Here is a 19,031-nt window from a genome sequence, read left to right as displayed (position 1 = left end):
CCATTCCCTAATTATTTCCACACTAGTCTCTCTTTTGTTCTTTTTTTCATATGCTAACGTGGTTTACATCAGTTGGAGCAGGAGCCAGACGTTCGAATTATATCAGAAATTTGAAGCAAATGTAACAAAGAGGCAATATGTAGAAAGCTCTTACAAATCAATGAGAAAACCATGAATAAAACTTACCAGAAAAAATGGAGAAGATGCAGAGCAGACAATTTTACAGAAGAGATCTAGGTAGCTACTAAACATCTGGGGGGAAAAAACTTCAACCTCACTAAGTAATACATATAAATTTACATAAATTTGGCCTACCAAACTGATTAAAGTTTATTAAAATAATACTCAATACTGATAGTGAAATTAATAATTAACACTTCCTGGGCACTGTTGTGTCAGATGCTATGCCGAGCCTTTGGCATGCGTTGCTGGTGACATGGTTAAGAGAGATGCTTTCATATCCTACCTGTAGAGTAATTTGGTACAAACTAGAATTTGGCAACAGGGCTCAAAAGTCTTTAGAAAGTTTGTACCTTTTGACCTTGCAATTAGAATTCCTATGAATCTGTTTTAAGAAAATAAGACAAGTAGTCAAAGATGTCTGAGCAAGGACATTCATCACACTGTGCTTTGTGGCAGCAAAAACTCGAAAACAATCTGTATGCCCAAAGATAGGAGAAGAGTTCAATTAAAATACATTTACATAATGTGTCCTTATACTATGATTACTATCATGCTCTTGAAAAATAATTAATGGAGGGAGATAATGCTCCTAATAAAAGTTGTAAGGAAATAAAGCAGGACATAATGTTGTATACGCCCAAATATCCCCATTTTGTTTCTTAAAACAGTATGTCTAGATAAGAGAGACCCCAATGCCTTCAGGGAATAGGAGGGTATGGCAGGAGAAATATAAAATGAGGACGGTAGGGCCCGGGGTAAACCAGCGCATACATGCTGTACTGGACGACGGAAGACGTTAACGATGAGCATTAACAAATGCTGAACCCAAGTACAACCTGCAAGATGAAAATAGCCCAGGGATCTTGAGTTTGCAACCCACCCCTGGATTCCTGAACAGTTACATCGGAGTTTTGGATTATAGTGGGGGTTTATTTCTTCTTCATCCTCTTCTACATGTTCCTACAAAGAACATCGACGCCTTTTATAACCTGAGGAAAACAATGAAAAGTGTACGGCAGTCAGAATGCAGGAAACTATTGGCCAAGCACATGAGGAAGTCGGACCAAAGGCATAGTCTTGGGGCAGACGGATGCTTTTTCTGGTTTCCTCTCATTGCTCGTAGACTGTGCAGTGGCACCTAGTTGAACGACTGGGAATGGCAGGCACTCTATTCACAGCTGGAGCCATGCAGAGCCTCCCAGAGGCATTGCAGCATCTGTGGGGCTGCTCTATGAATAGCATGTCCCTGGTGTACCAAACAGGGTGTTTATTCCCGGGCCTAGAGCTATGAAATCTGCTCCCTACTTGATAGACACAGAAATAGGGTTAAAATAGCATAAATATAGAATGGCACAGTCTGCCACATTTAGGGGAAACACACACACACACACACACACACACACATCAGGGAGGCACTGATTGAATTTTTAAAGAGGAAGGCTGTTATGGTGACAAGGAAGGGTGGAGATGCTTTCCCCAGGGTGTTTGGGGATCCAAGGCCCTGCAGCGCAGCACTTAGCCTGTGACTTCTCCTGTTCCAGAGGCCAGGGCCACTAGGTGACAGCTCGGTGGCTGCTGTGAAATAAGCTTATGGTTCCTGTTGAGTTTTCACTTTCTGTTTTTGAGAAGCTGCCCTAGCTAATTCTTTTGCCCGTTAGGGGTCTCCCAAAGCCCAAACTAAATTGGCTCAGGGCAGAGGGGGCAGCTGCCGCCACTCAGCAGGTCCTGTGTGTTCAGGAAAAGAGCAGAAGATTCAGGTTCCAGCACTCAGTCCAGTCTGGGTGGGCACACCAGCTCCACTCCTGTACACACACAGCCAGATGCCCTGGAATCACTGAGACATCCCTTGCTGGGGTTTATAAAACCCACGAGGGGCCTGAAAGGAGAGCATAAAGGATTTCTAGAAGAGCTGAGGATTCTCACTGCATTGCTGAGTGTCCCATGCAGTTCACAATAAAAGAGGCTGACAGAATATTAGGATGTTAGCGCCCCTAGCTGGTGCTGCCCTGGGAGGCCTCAAATAAAGTGAGTCAGTACTGAGTTGGCCTTTGGCGGAGCCACTCAGAGGATGCATTGCACCTGCCTTAGCTGTTACCACACAGGCCTTCCCGAACCTTCAGAGTCCTGTCTACTCCGCAGGGTGAACGGCTTTAGAAACCAAACGATAAAGTCAGCAGCGACTCATCAGATCCTGCAGGGTGGCAGCGAGGGTTGCAGAAGAGGGAACAAAAGTAAGTGGGATCAGGAAAGTACCTTCCGTGTCTTAACTACGTCAAGAAGATAAAAAAAACCAAACCCTCCACAACACACACATGAGAGTCAATCAAATGGATTCTCACTTTCACAAGGAAGTTGGAAGTCCAGCCAGTTTCTTAAGGTGTAACGCCTGGTAGTGGTTAAGAACATAGGCCACATATCAGTCAGGCTTGAATTCAAATGTTCTTTCCATCACTTACTAGAAATATGCTCTTGGGCAAGTTATGTGACTTCCCTAAGCCTTGGTGCCGTTGGTGGTGTGACTGTAGTGCCTGTTTCCTGTTTTAGGGTTGTGAGCCTAAACGTGTGTATGTAACACAGTTACCACGGTGCCTGACCCGCTGGGTATAAGCCTTCAATAAGAAGTGCTTATGCATTATCTTTATAAGGTGATTTATCACCAAAGGATTTCACCAGTAAAAATTCCTACTCACATGGGCACTTTACCTGTCTCCTCTCTCTACATCTCCTCATACTTTTGATTCAGGGCACAGTGGGGAGGAATTATATTATAGCCAGAAGTTACAAATTGACTAGAGGCTAGTGACAAAGAAGACATAATGATTTCATAAGAGAGTTATGATTTTTATTTGCACTAAGTGGTAAATGTAATTAGAGATCATCAGTATAACTGGGCACCAGCTTCTAGAGCCTTCCTCCCAAACTGCCAAAGTAGATTGTACTTTTTTCAAGATTTTTGTAATGCTATGTGTGAAGCAGGGGCATTATGAATGTTTGTTGAATAAATTCAGATGAGAAAGCACCGGTCATTTTCGTAGAAGTCATTCTTGGAGTGCTGGTTTTCCTTTCCCATACATATGGGAATAAAAACCAGCATTTAAGAGATTTACTCATCATCAGCCCTGACTGACCTCGGGCTGGGCAGTCTTCCCAAAGCTTCTGCAGAAAGGATCTATAACCCCCTGTTTTCCCAGAACCAGCCTGAGCTCCACAAATGTACAAAGGAAAATTCAGAAACAGTAAAATGAAGCCAACTCTACTGCACTCCTCTCATACCTCCAGCCATTATGACTACACATATTTTCTTCTTTAAGGCTTATCTGTTGCCTTAAGGGACCCGCACCCTTGGTTTTAAGAGGACATTCACTCATGAGCACCTATAGTAGAATGATAAATTTGTCTTCTCTCAATGCAGATCCAGTAGTTCAACAAGAAGGTCCAAGGTGGACAAGTGACACCAAGCTGAAGAGGCCAGCTCAAGAGAGAAGAAACTTAGTTCCATACTCACAGTTAATGACAGTGACCAAGAATACCCATGAGAGAGCCAAAAAAGGAGACCCGAGTGTTCTTTCTCAGAATGAGCCACACCCAGCCATACCCCAGGCCTTCCAAAGACGCAACAGTCCTCAAGTATCGAGCAAGTCCTTGGGGCTACCACTTATAACCGCCACAATGGGAGGGTCCAAAAGAGTGCCATTTAGGTTCAGAGATGAAGATTTTTATTCTGTTTTATCATTAAGCCCTGGAGAAGAAAGCGATGACATTGAAGAGGAAACCCACATAGAGGAAGAAGTTTTGTTGATCAGTATGCAACCACCCTGTTCTCCTACCTATCGGAAGAGAAATAGATTTCTTGGGACATCAGCCACTCAGGCCAAAAATAAAAATTCTGAAGACAATCCTGAACATTGCAGAGCTAGTTCTATAAGAAGTGGTTCCAGTCATGGCTCACTAAGAATAAGCAATGCCATGGAGTCAGTGACAGAACAGCCTTCTGTCAGGCAAAGGGTGTTCCAAGACCCCAGGCTGCCTGATGGGGATTCTGCTAAGGAGAATGACAGCAGTGACAGTGAAAACAAGAGAAAGACCTTTCATTCATGGGACACCAAATCCGAAAGTAGTCTAGATGATGATCTCAGTGCTGAAGAAGTATTTAGTGATTGCACTTCTACGGAAGATGGGCCTGGTACCCATGATTATGAAAGAGATTGGCAAACCTCTTTAAACAATTCTAGAACTTCTCTTGATTATTTTCTTTCTGCCAGACCAACAGCTCCAAGATCATCAATAAATTCATCTTATTACACTCCTGGATCATTGTTGCATTCTGCCCCGAGAGATAACATTCCAGTGGACTTGTCGATGACATCTACTTTAGTTCACAGTTCAAGCTCAGAGGGAAACTCAAGGTTTAATGTTCGTCGACCGCTGTCCCCCATTAGAAATAGGAATCCATTTGCCAGTGCTGAAAACCACAGTTATTTTCCAGTAAACAGTGCACATGAACTTGATGTCAGGGGAGCAGAAGCTATTACTTTAACAAGCCAACCTCAGGGGGCTCCATTGCGTACAGAAGATCTGTTACTAAATCCTCAAAGCAGCTTGTCTTTGGTGGAGTCTTTCAGCTCCTCTCCATCCAGAGTGAACTCACAAGGCCACTTGCATGGGCCTGGGTCCCTGCAAGAAAATACATCTTTTCCTTTCTTTGCAGTATCTGATTTCCCAAATCAAAACAATAATGGGAACAGAATGGCAGTCTCTGGTTTCACAGATGCACAGGAAGCCACCAAAATAAAGGCAGACCCTGAGAAACTGAAGAAATTGCAAGAAAGGTGAGGAATTTTCATAATTATATGTAAATATGTATATTTTTATTCAATTTTTCCAATGCTGAAATAAGCCGTGCTTTCCTTAGAGGGTCATGGGAATTTTAAATCATAGGTAGGTCCTTCCTTGACATTTTAATGACTGCTTATATCAAGAAAATTGTCTATTTTGTTGCTCTTAAAAATACATTTATCTATAAAGAAAAGTTTGGTGTTCTAGCTCAATTTCTTCAGTATTTCCAGAGTGTTTTTCTCTGGGATACTGTAACTTTAAGAAAGACAAGTTTCCTAGATATAAGGGTTTCTTACTGCTTCCTAGACATAAGGATTTCTTCCTGGCAACTAGGAACCAAGATTTTTCATGAAAAGGTTGCTACATCCCCAAAGAATGAGACATTCAGCACTTGAAGTTCACCAGCTCTTCCTCATGGGACTTTTCGCAAATCTAACTAACAGTTCTACAACTTGAATCTTCCAAACTAAAAGGGTTGTCCCCAACTGTTACCATAGTTACCTCAGTTCTCTGAAGGGCCCTGCTAGGGTAACCACTGCTTCCATTTTATGTGCTCTTTTTCATGCATGAGAGAGAGAGAAATAAGATCTTTTTTTAAATTACCCTTTTCTTTGATCTTTCCTTTCTTGTGAGTTGATATTGGGTATTTCACAACTATGAAATTTGATACTTTTTAAAGCCATCATTAAACATCATGTCAGGATTGTACCATTTCATTTATGATAGGTGTTACCATGCCCTGATCTTGGTTTATAGATCTAGAAATCAATTCTTTGAATTTGAGTCCTCTGTGTATCTTAGCACGGCTCATTTGGGCCATTAATTGTCATATTGATATTTATTTGTAAGTGGGAAAATTCCATAGCAATGAATCACAAATGCAAAAAGGAGGAAAAAAATAGGACATAGAATGCATACATACTCCTATACAACTTTTATCCAACTGCAGAAATGAAGCAACTTTCCAGTAAGCCTCACCTTTCTTTTCCTTATTAAACAAGCTACCAGAAGACCCAGCCATAGTTAAAAGCCAAAAGACCTCACACCCATCCAATCCTCCCCTACCCAAAAATACGGCTTCAGACCCACTTGTAAGGAATCTGAACTTCCACCATCCCGAAGTGATACCTTTGAGCTAAAAATGATTTTTTTTAAAAATGCATCTATTTCTAGGTACGGTAATGCATTACACAGCTATTATTTGTGTACTTTGTTTATCAGGCATGCTCTCTTTTCTGTATATAATCAACCTTATGCTTTTCTTATTTCAAAAATATTCATTTTAGGAAACACTGAAAATATAAATTTAAAAGGAAAATCACCTGTAACCCTATAATACAATGATAAGCCCTGGTAAAAACGACTTCCAGTCTTTTATCTTTGCATATAAATGCAATTTTGAGTGAACATTGGTTCATATTTTATAATATGCCTTACTTTAATATTTCAAGAATATTGAATATTTCAATATTATTCAATGCCACTTACACTCTTTAAATACTTTCCCTTAGGTAGTTACTTTAATACCTACAAACAAGTATATAACATATGTACACTCTAAAGAACTAGAAACAAAACAAAACCCAGACATCCCTGCTCCCACTTTCCAGCTAATAGAATACTGCTGGAGCTGGTGAGCCCCTCACCCACCTATCTCACCTCCCCCCCTCATCTCCTTCCTTCCACGGCCTTCCACCCCTAGGAAACCACTCGTACATTGCATTTATCATTCTTTGCTTTTTATTTTGTTGTTAGTTTTTCCTTTATGGTTTTACCATACAAATACATGTACTCTTAAACAATAGTGTATATTTTTAAATTCTATAGAAATGTCTATTATTTGTGAATATCGATTCTTCTGCAAAATGAAATATCTATTCTTCTGCCGCCTGCTTTTTCCCCTTACATCATTAGCAAGATGCATTCTTGTTGATATTTTTGGCTTGAAATCGTTGGCTTTCACCACGACAAAGTATTCCATTATATGAATATACCCCAATCCAGCCATTCTCCTGTCGATGGACATTTGGGTTCTTTGCTGTTTCCTGCAAACAGTTTTGCATGAACATTTTTATAAACGTCTCCTGGTACACATGGCAAGAGTTCTCTGGAATATTATTTATCTAGGAATAGGACTGCTGGGCTGGCGGATAGCACATCTTCCAGCATAATAAATAATGCTAATGTATTGTCTCACCAGTAATGTATACTGTTGTCCATCCTTGCCAGCATTTGTATTGACTGCCTCTTCAAATTGTTGCCAGTCTGATGGAAGTGAAATGATACTGTGGCTTTAATTTACATTTTCATGACTGTTGACGAGGTTAGGCATTTCATGTGCACTTTTGAAGGATAATGACCATTTGCGTTTCCTCTTCTGAAAAATATTTCTGTCTTTTGCGCATTTCTCTTTTAGAATATTCTTTATTTTGGGAGTCCTTTACATAGTCTGTCTACTAATCTAATCCTTTGACAGTTCTGTGTTGGAAATATCTTTTCCTAATATGTAGGTTGTCTTTTCTCTTTCTTGATGTCCTTTAATGAAAATAAAGTCTTAATTTTAACATAGCCAAAAAAGAATGTATCCATTTTCTTTTGGATTGTGATTTGTATCCTGTTGTCTAGATTAAGAAATCCTTCCCAAACCTATTTTCTTCTAAAGTCTCTACAGTTTTATTTTGCACACTCAGTGAAATGGATTTTGGGTTTAAATGTGAAGTGACATTTAACATGCGGTGTGAGGTACACTTTATAAATACATGGTTGTCTCAGGAGCTTTCCCGGCCAACGTGCAGGTATGTCATGTAACGTACCTACAAACATCTAACTGTTTCAGGGCTCTCTGTTCTGTCCTATTGGTCCTTTTTATGTTTCCACAATCCAATACCACACCATCTTAATGTCTGCAGCTTTATAAGTTTTGATAACAGATGGTACAAAGCTTCCCTTTTCCACTTTGTTCTTTAAAAGTCCTTGACTATATATGTTGAAGAATCAGCATGTTGGGTTTTCATTGGCATTGTGTTGAATCTATAGGTTATCCTGGGGAGAACTGACATCTTAGAGATATAGAGTCTTTCTTTGATAAACATAGTATATCTCTTCTTTTGTTTGTGTCCATAACGGAGAACTGTAATTCTGTTCTTTTTCATAGAACTTCGCTTTCTTAGGGAGGCGGGTCTCTCAAGACACTGAGCAGTCACTTCTATATACAGAGCAAGGCTCATTTCTTCCTCTCCTTTGATTTTAGTCTCTTTTAGTTTTCTTTCCTTGACCAGACAGTCCCCAGTCCCATGAGGATTCTAAAGAACCAAAAAGTAGCATTAGACTTCTTAAAAGGAACATCAACCAGCTAGTCTTCACTCACCATTTATTAGACACGAATATATTTGCTTACATTTTCATGAATTCCGTCTTCACCAGATTCTGGAATGTTGGCATAATTTGTTGGCAAATGTCGTGTTGTTGGTGAGCTCATGTTCTGTTCACTGGTTCATCATTCTTCCTCCCAGCACCTAGTGAGTGAGCTCTATGTGCAAATACTTTGCCAGACACTGGATGCCCTTTCCAGTGTACAGAGCAGGTTTCCCATCGTCCTTGCACACAGCCTGCTCACTACCCTGTGTAGTCGGTAGCAGTAATATCATAATCACCATGACTTTACAGATGAAGAAACAGAGAGCTGGGAAGCTTAAGTCACAGTGGCCATGGCAGGGAGAGGGGCTCCTAGCCTTCTCCACAGTTCCCCTCGGCAGCCCTTTCCCACGCTCTAGACTTGTGGTATTAGCTGGTTCTTCGGGTCAGCTCACCCGTATCAGGCTGATACAAGAATTCATGCACCTATCATCAGTAACCAAACCTAGAAGAACCTTCAGTAGGGTCAGAGGTACAGTGGGGAGGGGGCCCAGAGCCCTGGTAGTGGGGGGGAGGAGCGGGGGTTGCTCCCTCTCCCTTCCCCTGTTAAGGCCCTGGGAACTGGTGTTTGTGGAAACTGCATACGTGTTGACTCCTAGTCACAAGGGCTTGTTTTCCATTTAGTCTCCTGGAGGACGACTCAGAGGAGGAGGGAGACCTCTGTCGCATCTGTCAGATAGCCAGGGGTTCCCCAACCAACCCCCTCCTGGAGCCTTGCGACTGTGTGGGAAGCCTGCGGTTTGTTCATCAAGATTGCCTGAGAAAATGGCTGAAAGTGAAAATAACATCAGGTAGGTGGGGAAGGAAGAGTGGCAAACGTGCAACAGCGTAGAATTAATAAGAGACACCATGGTGTGGGACTCAGAGCCTTGACAACAGCTCACTCTCCTCCACTGGGCCAGGACTCTTGCTCACAGCCCTGACAAAGTAGTAACAGGACGCTGTCTTTAAATCGTGGGAGGGAAATGAATTTTTTTTCAAGTCTAAGAGAAGAATCCTGGAACACATGCTATTGAACGCTATACCTGCTCGACACCTGAGCAGAGCTGCTAAGATTGCCTCCCCGGAGGAAGGAAACTAGAAATGGGTCAGCGGTTGAACCTCAACAAGCACGCTGCCGCCATGCCAGCTAGTAGACACCCAGCAGAAACAGTTCTGCGTCCCTTGATTTGTGGGAGAAGTGGGGTATCACCAAAGAAACTGAGCAAAGTTGCCTTTTTGCAGTAGGGATAGGAACAGAGCACTGATTGAATTTTCTAGAACCATATTAGACAAAAAGGTTTCCATGTGCTGGTTTTGTCAGTGCTGTCTTTAACAGATCTGGTAACTGGGTGTAAGGCCCCTTCTCAATGCCCTGGGGAGGTTATAACCTAAATACAGCCACATAATAGGTGGGGTGTAGTTTTCTTGGCAGAGAGCAGGAGGTTTCTTTAAAATGTTGTTTTAGGAATGCGGGCAACTTGAACAAAAAAACATGTAACACCCATGCAGAGAACAACTTGATTAGAAAATAGTTGCAATGTCTTTGACACGCCTCTCCAAAAATTTTCACCCCATAGCCAGATCCTATTTCTCTCCTCTTCCACATTCTCCTCCTTAGTGATCACCTTCCAGGCAGCCTGGGAGACCTAAGACCTTTACCCTGTCCCCATGGAGCATGGTTGTGCCCCCTCCCCAAGAACAGAACACCATTTAATCAGAGGAATGAGCATGTGACATGATCACATTAACTGTCCCCTCCCTGAGGCCCTTTTACCATGTATGCATCTCCCTGAGCATGAGAAATCTAGGACTACTGCCCACACTGCTTAAGTTCACGTCCGTCCTTCAGAAAGCAAAGAAACAAGTGGATTTCAGCTGCTAATGCCTCTGTCGTGCAATGTTTGATCTTACTAGAAATTTAGGCCAATTAAACACCTAGCACTGAAAAAAATTACTCATGAAATGCATGATAAATGTGCTACTAAATGCTTATCAATACTGACAGTAGTGTGGGTGTGTTGAGCAGCATTAGACTGAAAGACACACGGGACACTCAATAGCCAAAAGCTTTACAGAACGATACTTAAGAAAACCAAGCAAACCAAATGCAGATAAGGGATCACTGTTCATCCTTGTCTTTTGAAATTCTCTATTATTTACTATTTCTTTATATCCCCAGTGGGGAAGAGTAGAACTCGGCTCTAAGACTGCACAAATCCTATCTTTATGAAATAAATGCAGGTAACTAATTCATCCTCTATTCTCTAATGCATAAAACAAACACCAGCACATCATTAGCCAAAAGGCAGCAACTACACTGAGGACAAGACATGTGACAGAATGTTTGCCCAGACAGAACAGCCACAGGCCTGCATCTTCCACTTCTGCACTGGGAATAGGATAAGCAGAGAAAAAATGCTGATCTAGAATGCATGCTTAAAACACACACACACACACACACACACACACACACACACACACACACACAACAAAGGAAGCCTTCTCATGTTTCTTTTCCCAAATGTGGCTGAGCTCACAGGCTGGCCCCAGATACTGCTGTGCTAGTTCCCACGTATGGCGCCTGGCTCCCTCACTTTCCTCAGGTTGGAAGTCACCTGCGTGGGAGTAAAGGCAGATTTTTAAGCCCTTGCTTGAGGATAGCTTCTGCCATTAATTTGGTCCTCACTAATTTATTTCCTTGGATCCATGTTAGGTCTTCAAGAAAAAGAAAAACAAACAGCAAAAACGTAGGTCCAGTATTTCCTCTTTTTGCAAACACCTGTGTTACAGCCTCTCAGCCTCCATGTAGCAAATCCAATTCTATGCACCAGGGTGTTTATATTTAAACTGAAAGCAAAACCTGTTATTTGAAAGTCATGGGATTTCACTTACATGAAGCTTGCATAATAATGAAAATGATTACAAAGGAAATTTTTCCCGATATCAGATTCAAGGTCATTTTCTACGGAAGCTAGCTGACTTCAAAAAGAAGGTCACTGAAACTCAAAATTCATAACACACACAAGTTCACTCTCAAAATGTCCACACGAAAAGACCCAAAGCGTCAACACAAAAGACCCAGGGTCATGTGTAACAAAGGATTATTTCCTTTAAGGAGCGGATCTAGGCACTGTGAAGACCTGTGAGATGTGTAAGCAAGGCCTGATGGTCAATCTGGATGAACTGAACGTGACCGAGTTCTACAGGAAACACCAGCAGTCCCGGGTAAGACACGCATCCGCACACCCACGCTGCCGCCACAGGCTTACATAGGTGTGAGGCAAGGGAAAAAACTCTGTCCCCGATATAAAGAACGTAGAAGGCCTGTCTGTGCACGGCATTGAGTTAGTTGGGAGTGTCTATTTAGCTCACTTCTTTGAGAAGATCTATTACTAAATTGGACCCCTGGAGGATTGGAAAATCTTGGTCATCCTGACTTGAGGTCCCACTGCTGTCAGGGACAAAAGTAGGAAGCTGCAGTAGCTGACACAGAAATAGGAAACGTCTGGCAAGCTCTGAGCCCAAATGGGCTGAAGGAATTTATGTTTAGCAGCAACCAGAAAAAAAAAAAACAGGGTCTTGGAGGAAATGGTCCCCAATTTATATATCAAGTAACTCCAGGGTAATAAAGAACTACTCAACTCAAGGGTAATGAACATGTAGTAAGCACCTACTGTGTGCTTTTTAACATCTAGTGAATTAACTCTCCTGGGACATTTGGATTGCAATTCTGGTACTGTGAAGGAGTTAGTTAACCTTGGGTGGGAGGGTGACTTATGCCCAGGGTGATAGTTAATTGCCCAATTCTCAGGCAAACAACCTCTGTTTAGAACTGCACTGCCCAGTATGAAGCTGCGCCTCATGTGGCTGATTCACAGGCGGTCCCTGCCAATCCAGTTGTGCTAAATACACACCAAAGTTCAAAGACTCAGTACAAGAAAAAGAATGCAAAGTACCACATACAGAAACTTACATTATTTGTTGAAATAATATTTTTGATATATAGGGTTAAGTAAAATATATTAAAATTAATTTCACCAGTGTTTTCTTTTTTCCTTCTTTAATGTGGCTACTAGGAATTTTCAAATCACAGGTGTGGCTTGCATTTGTAGCTCACATTATATTTCTGTTGGGTGGCACTGATGGAGAAGGTGCCTTGCACATTATAAGCAGTCAATAGACATTTATCAAGTGAAAATAGCCCACATTACCATTATAACTACAGGCTGACCTCCCTCACAGTGTGATCAGGGAAAAACTGATTAATAATCATAACTGCAAAGCATGTAATTTAAAACCTATAAAATCATTGTTAACCACCAAAATGTCACCCTTCAGAGGAGTCACTTCGGTTCTCAGATCGTTAGCCTATATCCAGACTTTTTTTTCTTTTTTTTTTGCAAACAGCACAGCTGAGTCAAAAGGGTGCATGTGAGTCTGGGCGATTCTGTAGTTACGTTTTTAAAATCCTAAGGCTGCTGCTAGACAAAAGAATGAACTATTAATGAGAATGGGGATCTGAACAACGAGACTAAGAAGTTTGATATAATGGACATAATGCCACACCAGCGTTGCAGAGAATGGGCACAGGAAGTGGAACGGAGGACAGAAGGGAGGGAGGGAGAAAGAATTTCCTGAGAACTAAATTCAGTATTTTGAGGGTCTTGAATCACTCTGCCATAATCCCCCGGCACTGAGATCTGAGATGAGAAACAGAAGCGGTTCACATTCTTGGTCCCTGAGGACACTGGAGTCAAAATATTGAAAGGAACCAGGCCCTCTGAGTGCCTGGTGTCAGGGTGCCAGCCTGTGTGCAGACAGCTTCCTTGCGGTCATCTTGAAGAATAGATTATTTCAGGAAACAGAGCCTGTCGGACTTCCTGAGAAGGACGTGTCCAGACGAGGCTGGGTTACCCAGAATGCTGCCAGAATGGTCTGTAGACATCACAAATACCCAGCCCAGGGGAACGCCTCATCCAGTAAACACCCCTTTGGGCCCAAGCATTTCCACATCATTCTCCCTCTGCCAAGTTACTGCTGCCACCATCTACTGTTGGTTTACCAGGGATATTTGTAGAATTGACTTGCTAACAGCAAATGTTTCCATGTATACTAAAACGTTTGCATTCATAAAGCCAGGCAGCCCACCCCACTGAAAAGCATAGCAGCTTTGTCTAAGATGTGAACCTAAATCCTATTCCCTTCCTCAAAGTTGCTGTGTGACCTTGGAGAAACTACACAAGCTCTCTGGGTCTCAGTTCTCTCATCTGTAGGAAGTGGAGATGATAATTTCTACCTGACAGGGTTGGATGTTAGGAAAAGACCTGAGTACATTACCTAATACAGCGCCTGTGAGGAGAAGACTCTCAGTAAATAATAACCGCCGTATTACAGCCACAGAGATAGCCAACATCTTCGGCACTCTAGGGAGAAAGCTAAGTGCACCAGGACCAGGCAGAAGTCCCTCCCGGAACCAAGCCAACTGGCCCATGCAGGGGTCATACCCATATTCTTAGCCTCACTGCATCCTACCAGCTGAGATAACCAGCTATAAGCACAGGCTAAAAAGAACTGTGAAAGTTATTGTGTCAGCCATTGTCCGGGCAGGAAAAAGATGATGGCACACTCGCAAGGGGGGAGTGATGAGAGCTGAATGAAGGGCAGAAAATGCGGGCAGTGAAAGAAATGAACTAAATGACTAAGCATATCAGACTGCTTAGTCATGAACTGACACGGGGAGGGGGCAGTGACCAAGATCAGGAGGGCTGTGGCTATAGGATCAACAGCCTGTGACCTTCAGTAGAGGGAAGTAACCACTGCTGCACCAGCAGAGAGGGAACAAGGGGAATGATTACCTCAGCCTCTCTCTCCTCCCACTCTCTAGTCTCCTGCCAGGACCTCCCTTCGGCCAAACCCAATGGGAAGCCAGAGGTTAAGGAGCCTAGTTAGTGCAATCCACTGGGATCAGCCTCAAGGCCACAGAGCAGGGTGGCAAGTGGACCTGAAGGGGAAAATGGAAAATATCCAGCCCAGTAATTTCTCCACTTGGAAGCAGAAAAGCATTGAAATTAGTTTCAGTAAGAGCTGGACAGGCCATCAAAGCCTTTTGAAAATGCCCTTTATTATAATCACAGGTAGAGACCAGATTCACAGACCCACCCTGGTGGGAGAACTACGGTCCCAAGAACCAACAAGCAATATTTATCTGCTGATGGAAAGCAGTTGAGGGCTCACTTTGACATCAGTTCTGACTGTTCCAGTAGCCCACTGGGAATTTAACAGTGTCAGTCTGCTAAAAGTCTGAGTTAAACTTGAGACACTAGAGAAACATGACTTAGACAAGTTCAGGAATGCTCCACGGACCAAAACTGAAGTGCCTGTTGTTTAACACAGAGGTACAGAAGAGGTACTACAACCTCAGCTGGTCCCCCGTTGGGGCGGCCCCTAGGCCTGGCTGGAGTTGATGTGTACACCTGTGGTTCTGCAGTCCAGATACCCCCTGATTCCCATACCTTGGCTCCTCTGAACCCTCTTCGCCAACCCTCAGTGTTGTTCACCCCTGGAAAACAGGTTCCTTTATTGAGGTAGGGTAGCCCATGCCAAATACAGACATGTACAAAGAAAGGGACAAAACCAGAAGAAACCTAGAACTTGAGCTTTAGCTCAGTCTGACTCTCACTTGGCCTCAACTAACTAACTAGCTAACTCACTATTTTCTCATGCATTTTTCCCATTGAGATTTTTATTTTGCTTTTAATTATAAAAATCATAGACACACAAAAACATCCCCTAATTAAAATTAACGTTTAGCTGCATGTCTTGTTTTTTTCTTATTAAAATGCTGATGCCCCAGAGATTCTGATTTAATTGTCCTGGAATGGGACCAGGTATCAATTTTTGTTAAATGTGGCAAAATACACGTAATATAAAAGTTTAACTTTTAAAACACTTATTGAGTGCCTGTCGTATGTTAGATACTGGAGATACTGTGGTTCTCCAAGACTAATCCAGTCACTGCCTTCTAACAGGGAACATTGTAAGTGAACGATAAGAACAAGGGACACATTAGCCAAGCTGTTTGAACAGCCACAGAGGGGTCTGACCTGCTCTCCAGACCAGGGAAGTTCTTCCTGTGGAAGAGATTTTTAAGACCAGGAAGGAAAAAGAGTGAGCCCTCTATCCATATGACTTTGAGGACAAAGTCTGAGACATCTGAGATAGAGACCTCAGTTGGGGTCTGACCACTGATTGGGGCCATGCCCGTTAGGTGCCCAGTGGGCATTGTCAGTGGTCTTTGGTGGGGGAGGGGCTTAGGTCAAAGTATGTTTTCCTGCATTGGCTCAATGCACCTGAGTAGGAGCAGAGTGAATGCTTCCCAAGGGCCCTGCAGGACACTGCAATCTAACTATCCTTACAGCTCTCATTGTGTGGTTCCCATAGGGGCCCCGTGGGTCTCAGAGTGAAGGCTTCTTAGCAGGTTTTGAGTGACTAGATTAGGCTGCCCTCTAGGATGTCTGGAGAGGGGCCGCAGGACGCCAAAGCAGCTGTGGGCCCGGGACCTGGACTAAGCACTATGAGGTGCTGGTATCTGATGGCGCATTCGTGGGCCTGTCGGGGTTTGCTGTGGTTCCGCTTCCCTTTTCTCCTTACTTAAGGACGCCTGAAAATCAAGCCCAACTGGCACAGCACACCCACTTCCCATCTTTTGGTAGTGTTGCCTATGGAGCAGTCCACATCTCCCTCTGCGTGTGTCGTCTTTAACCTGAAGTAGGCTCATACCTGCTTCTGGTTGGCGCCCTTGGTTTTTGAGTGGAAGCAAGAACTCCTGGATGGTAACATTCCAGGCTCCAAAACGGCCCAGGAGAAAACAGGTCTGAGGAAAGTTTAGTTCACAGACTGTTCACTCAAATGCCATAGAGGCCAGGCAGGTAACAAATGATCAGAATCGTCTAAGTGTCATCCAATAGGGAGTGGTGGCAAAATGGAGAGTACTCTCTCCAACTAAAGGGATCCATTTCCTTCCCTTCTTCCAGCCAGGGCACACCCACAGGTCAGATTCAGCTTATTGGCGACCCACTGTTGAGCCTTAGTTTAGAGCAGTGGTTCTCAAAAATGGTAGCACGCGTATCACCTGGAACTTCTTAGAAACGCACAGTCTTGGGCCCCACCCCAGACCCACTGAATCAGAAACTGGGGGAGAGAGGGAGGCAGTGCCCAACAAGCATGTTTTCAAAGGCTCTTTCAGTAATTCTGCTGCATGTCAAAGTTGAAGCCACTAGCATCAAAGGTTATGACTGAGTGGGCCACTGCCTGGTCTAAAATTACAAATCTTTTTCTCCTTCCATCTGTACGTACATTTACTGAACACAGTATGTACTGGGCACGGGGCTGGGCACTAAGAGCACAGAGACAAACAGGGCACATGGGGTCCTTGCCCTGGATCCTATCTTCAATTCTCAGCTCTTGTAGGACGTTTTCATTTTGTAAAATATCATGCCCACTAGTATTCCTCATGTTGCCATAACGCCTTGGAGGAAATAGGCAGAACAGCGGTGATGTTTCCCCTTTTATAAATGGAGCCACTTTGGCCATGCACAATTAAAACTCTTTGCCCAAAACCGTAGCCCTTGATGGCTCCAGGCTGCCTGCACCGGGGCCCACGCCCGCTGTGAGATGCAGACGTGCTTCTGCCATCTTGGCACTACAGCTCAGGAGGGTCTCCGCGGGACTCTGGCTGTCACTGCGCCGAAGCACAGGCCTGGCCTCGCTCCATTGCAACCACGGGCAGATGTCCTTGGCCACATGCAGGCACCTAATCACCCTCACACTTGGGAGCACCTCTCGAACATATTTGAAGACTTGATAGAACATTCTGCCAGGCTGCCCGCTTCTTCAAGTGGATGAAATTGAGAATTTCCATCAGTACCAACTCTCTCGGCTGAAATGAATATTAACCCAATGAAGAGGGGGCAGGAGAAAGAGAAACATCTGGCAGGAGGGCTGAGCACTCCCGAGCTCTTGACCACTGCTTCACATGCTCTCCCTTTCAAGTCTTCCCATCCGCTCTTCCCACCCACCCCCTCCTCCCACCCAACGCGGCACATGGGCATCGAAATGAGATACAGTTGGGTCGGGGGAGTGGTAGGTCAGGAGGAGCTGAATAAATAACACTCCCGAAACCTAGGTCATTTGGCCCTTGCCGAACAAAATGCCGTGGAACTCTTTCTGATAACCAATCCCTCCCACTTGTGGCTCGGAGTATAAGGATGACTTGGCTCATCTCTGAAATGCCTGCCCGGATTGGCTGGCCCGGCCTCATTGTGGAGCATCACACGCTCTGCAAAGGGCCACATAAAGGAGCAGGGCCACTGAGATTTATGGCGCCGTGACAGGCTCCCTCCCACAGACCAGAGAAGAGACACAATCTGCTAGAAGTGACTTTTCAAATTATCTGCAGAAAACATTAGTGGATATTTTCCCATCTGCATGCCTCCAGGCCTTATTGAGTCATAAAAAGTAAATGATTTTCCTGAATGCTTTGACAAACCTGATAGTTCCAAGCCATTTTCTAGCTGATTGATTTGCCATTATGCTTCCGAGTGTCTCTGAGAATAAAAGGCTTACTGGCGAAGAGAGTGAGGGAGAGAAAAGCCTCGGCAGCTCGTAGGAAGCTACCACTGCCGAGAAAAGCAAACAGGGGACAAGGCTTGGTTTGTGTGGAGGAGCTAAAGGGTAGGTTAGAAAGGCTTCCCAGAGGAGGTGGCTTGAGAAACAGACCATAAAGTAGTCACCGACTCCTATGGAAGGTGGGAGGAGTCAATTAAAACCGGAAAAAAGTGAAAACAAGCAACTTCTCTGCCTGCTCCAGGCCAAGGTCAGGAGAGCACAGAAAACATGACGAAAGGCTAAAAATAGGAGGTTAACTGCTGAGGACAATTGACAAGAGCCTTTAAAGATGGGTCTGTAGAGCAGTGGAGCGACCTTGAGCAGTGACTTTGGGGCCAGTGGTCACCAAGATCTGGAGTTGGCCCTGATTCAGAAGGAAGAGCAAGCACATCATTCCTTGCTCAACTTGGGCACCTTTCCTGGCAGCTATTTCATCCTGGATGAGGCGTGTTCTGTGCCAGCTTCCTGAGCTGCCCTTGAATGAATAGGAACTGGGAGATGGGTCTGTGAAGCACCTCAGGCTGCTGTGGGAGGAAGGAAGACGTGCTGAGGCGGTCGCTGTGTCACGTCCAAGCTTCACTTATCCTGGGAAAACAGTCACAGTTTGGACCTTTCCCAAGGGGGATGTAAAGGGCCTTGCCCTCTGCTGGGGTGCTTAGTCCCCTGGGGCTTCCTGAGCACCGTCTGGCTCATTCCCAAGGCCTCCCCGCAGTGAGGGTTTGGCATGAAGACAGATGGGGGATTGAAGTGGCAGAGGGGAGGAGTGGCTGCTAATGCCACTAATTTATTGAAGGTCAACGAAGCATCCACAGGGTGAGGCTTTGCAGTGCAGACGGCCAAAGGAGCTGAGGACAGAGGAGCCACGGCCGGCCAGATGGCCAGATCCTCCCCTCGTCCTAAGCGCCAGTGAGGAAACTAACACACAACCCACCCACCGAGAAAAGGCAAAA

At 44.1% G+C, this 19,031-nt stretch overlaps 1 protein-coding gene across 3 annotated transcripts in view; it reads left to right on the top strand.

Moving 5' to 3' along the window:
* The window catches only part of MARCHF10 (membrane associated ring-CH-type finger 10), an 84,533-nt gene that overhangs the window by 54,691 nt on the left and 10,811 nt on the right, over positions 1 to 19,031 (top strand). For all 3 annotated transcript variants that reach the window (XM_081027312.1, XM_081027313.1, XM_081027314.1), the window contains exons 6-8: positions 3,596 to 5,012; positions 9,058 to 9,224; positions 11,531 to 11,640. In XM_081027312.1, coding sequence (XP_080883438.1) covers positions 3,596 to 5,012; positions 9,058 to 9,224; positions 11,531 to 11,640 — 1,694 coding nt within the window. The remainder of the gene's footprint in view (positions 1 to 3,595; positions 5,013 to 9,057; positions 9,225 to 11,530; positions 11,641 to 19,031) is intronic.

The sequence above is a fragment of the Rhinolophus hipposideros genome, assembly GCF_964194185.1.
Source record: "Rhinolophus hipposideros genome assembly, chromosome: 20".
Lineage (NCBI taxonomy): Eukaryota > Metazoa > Chordata > Mammalia > Chiroptera > Rhinolophidae > Rhinolophus > Rhinolophus hipposideros.
The sequence above is the reverse complement of the archived record's forward strand: the minus strand, read 5'-3'. Positions and strand labels throughout refer to the sequence as shown.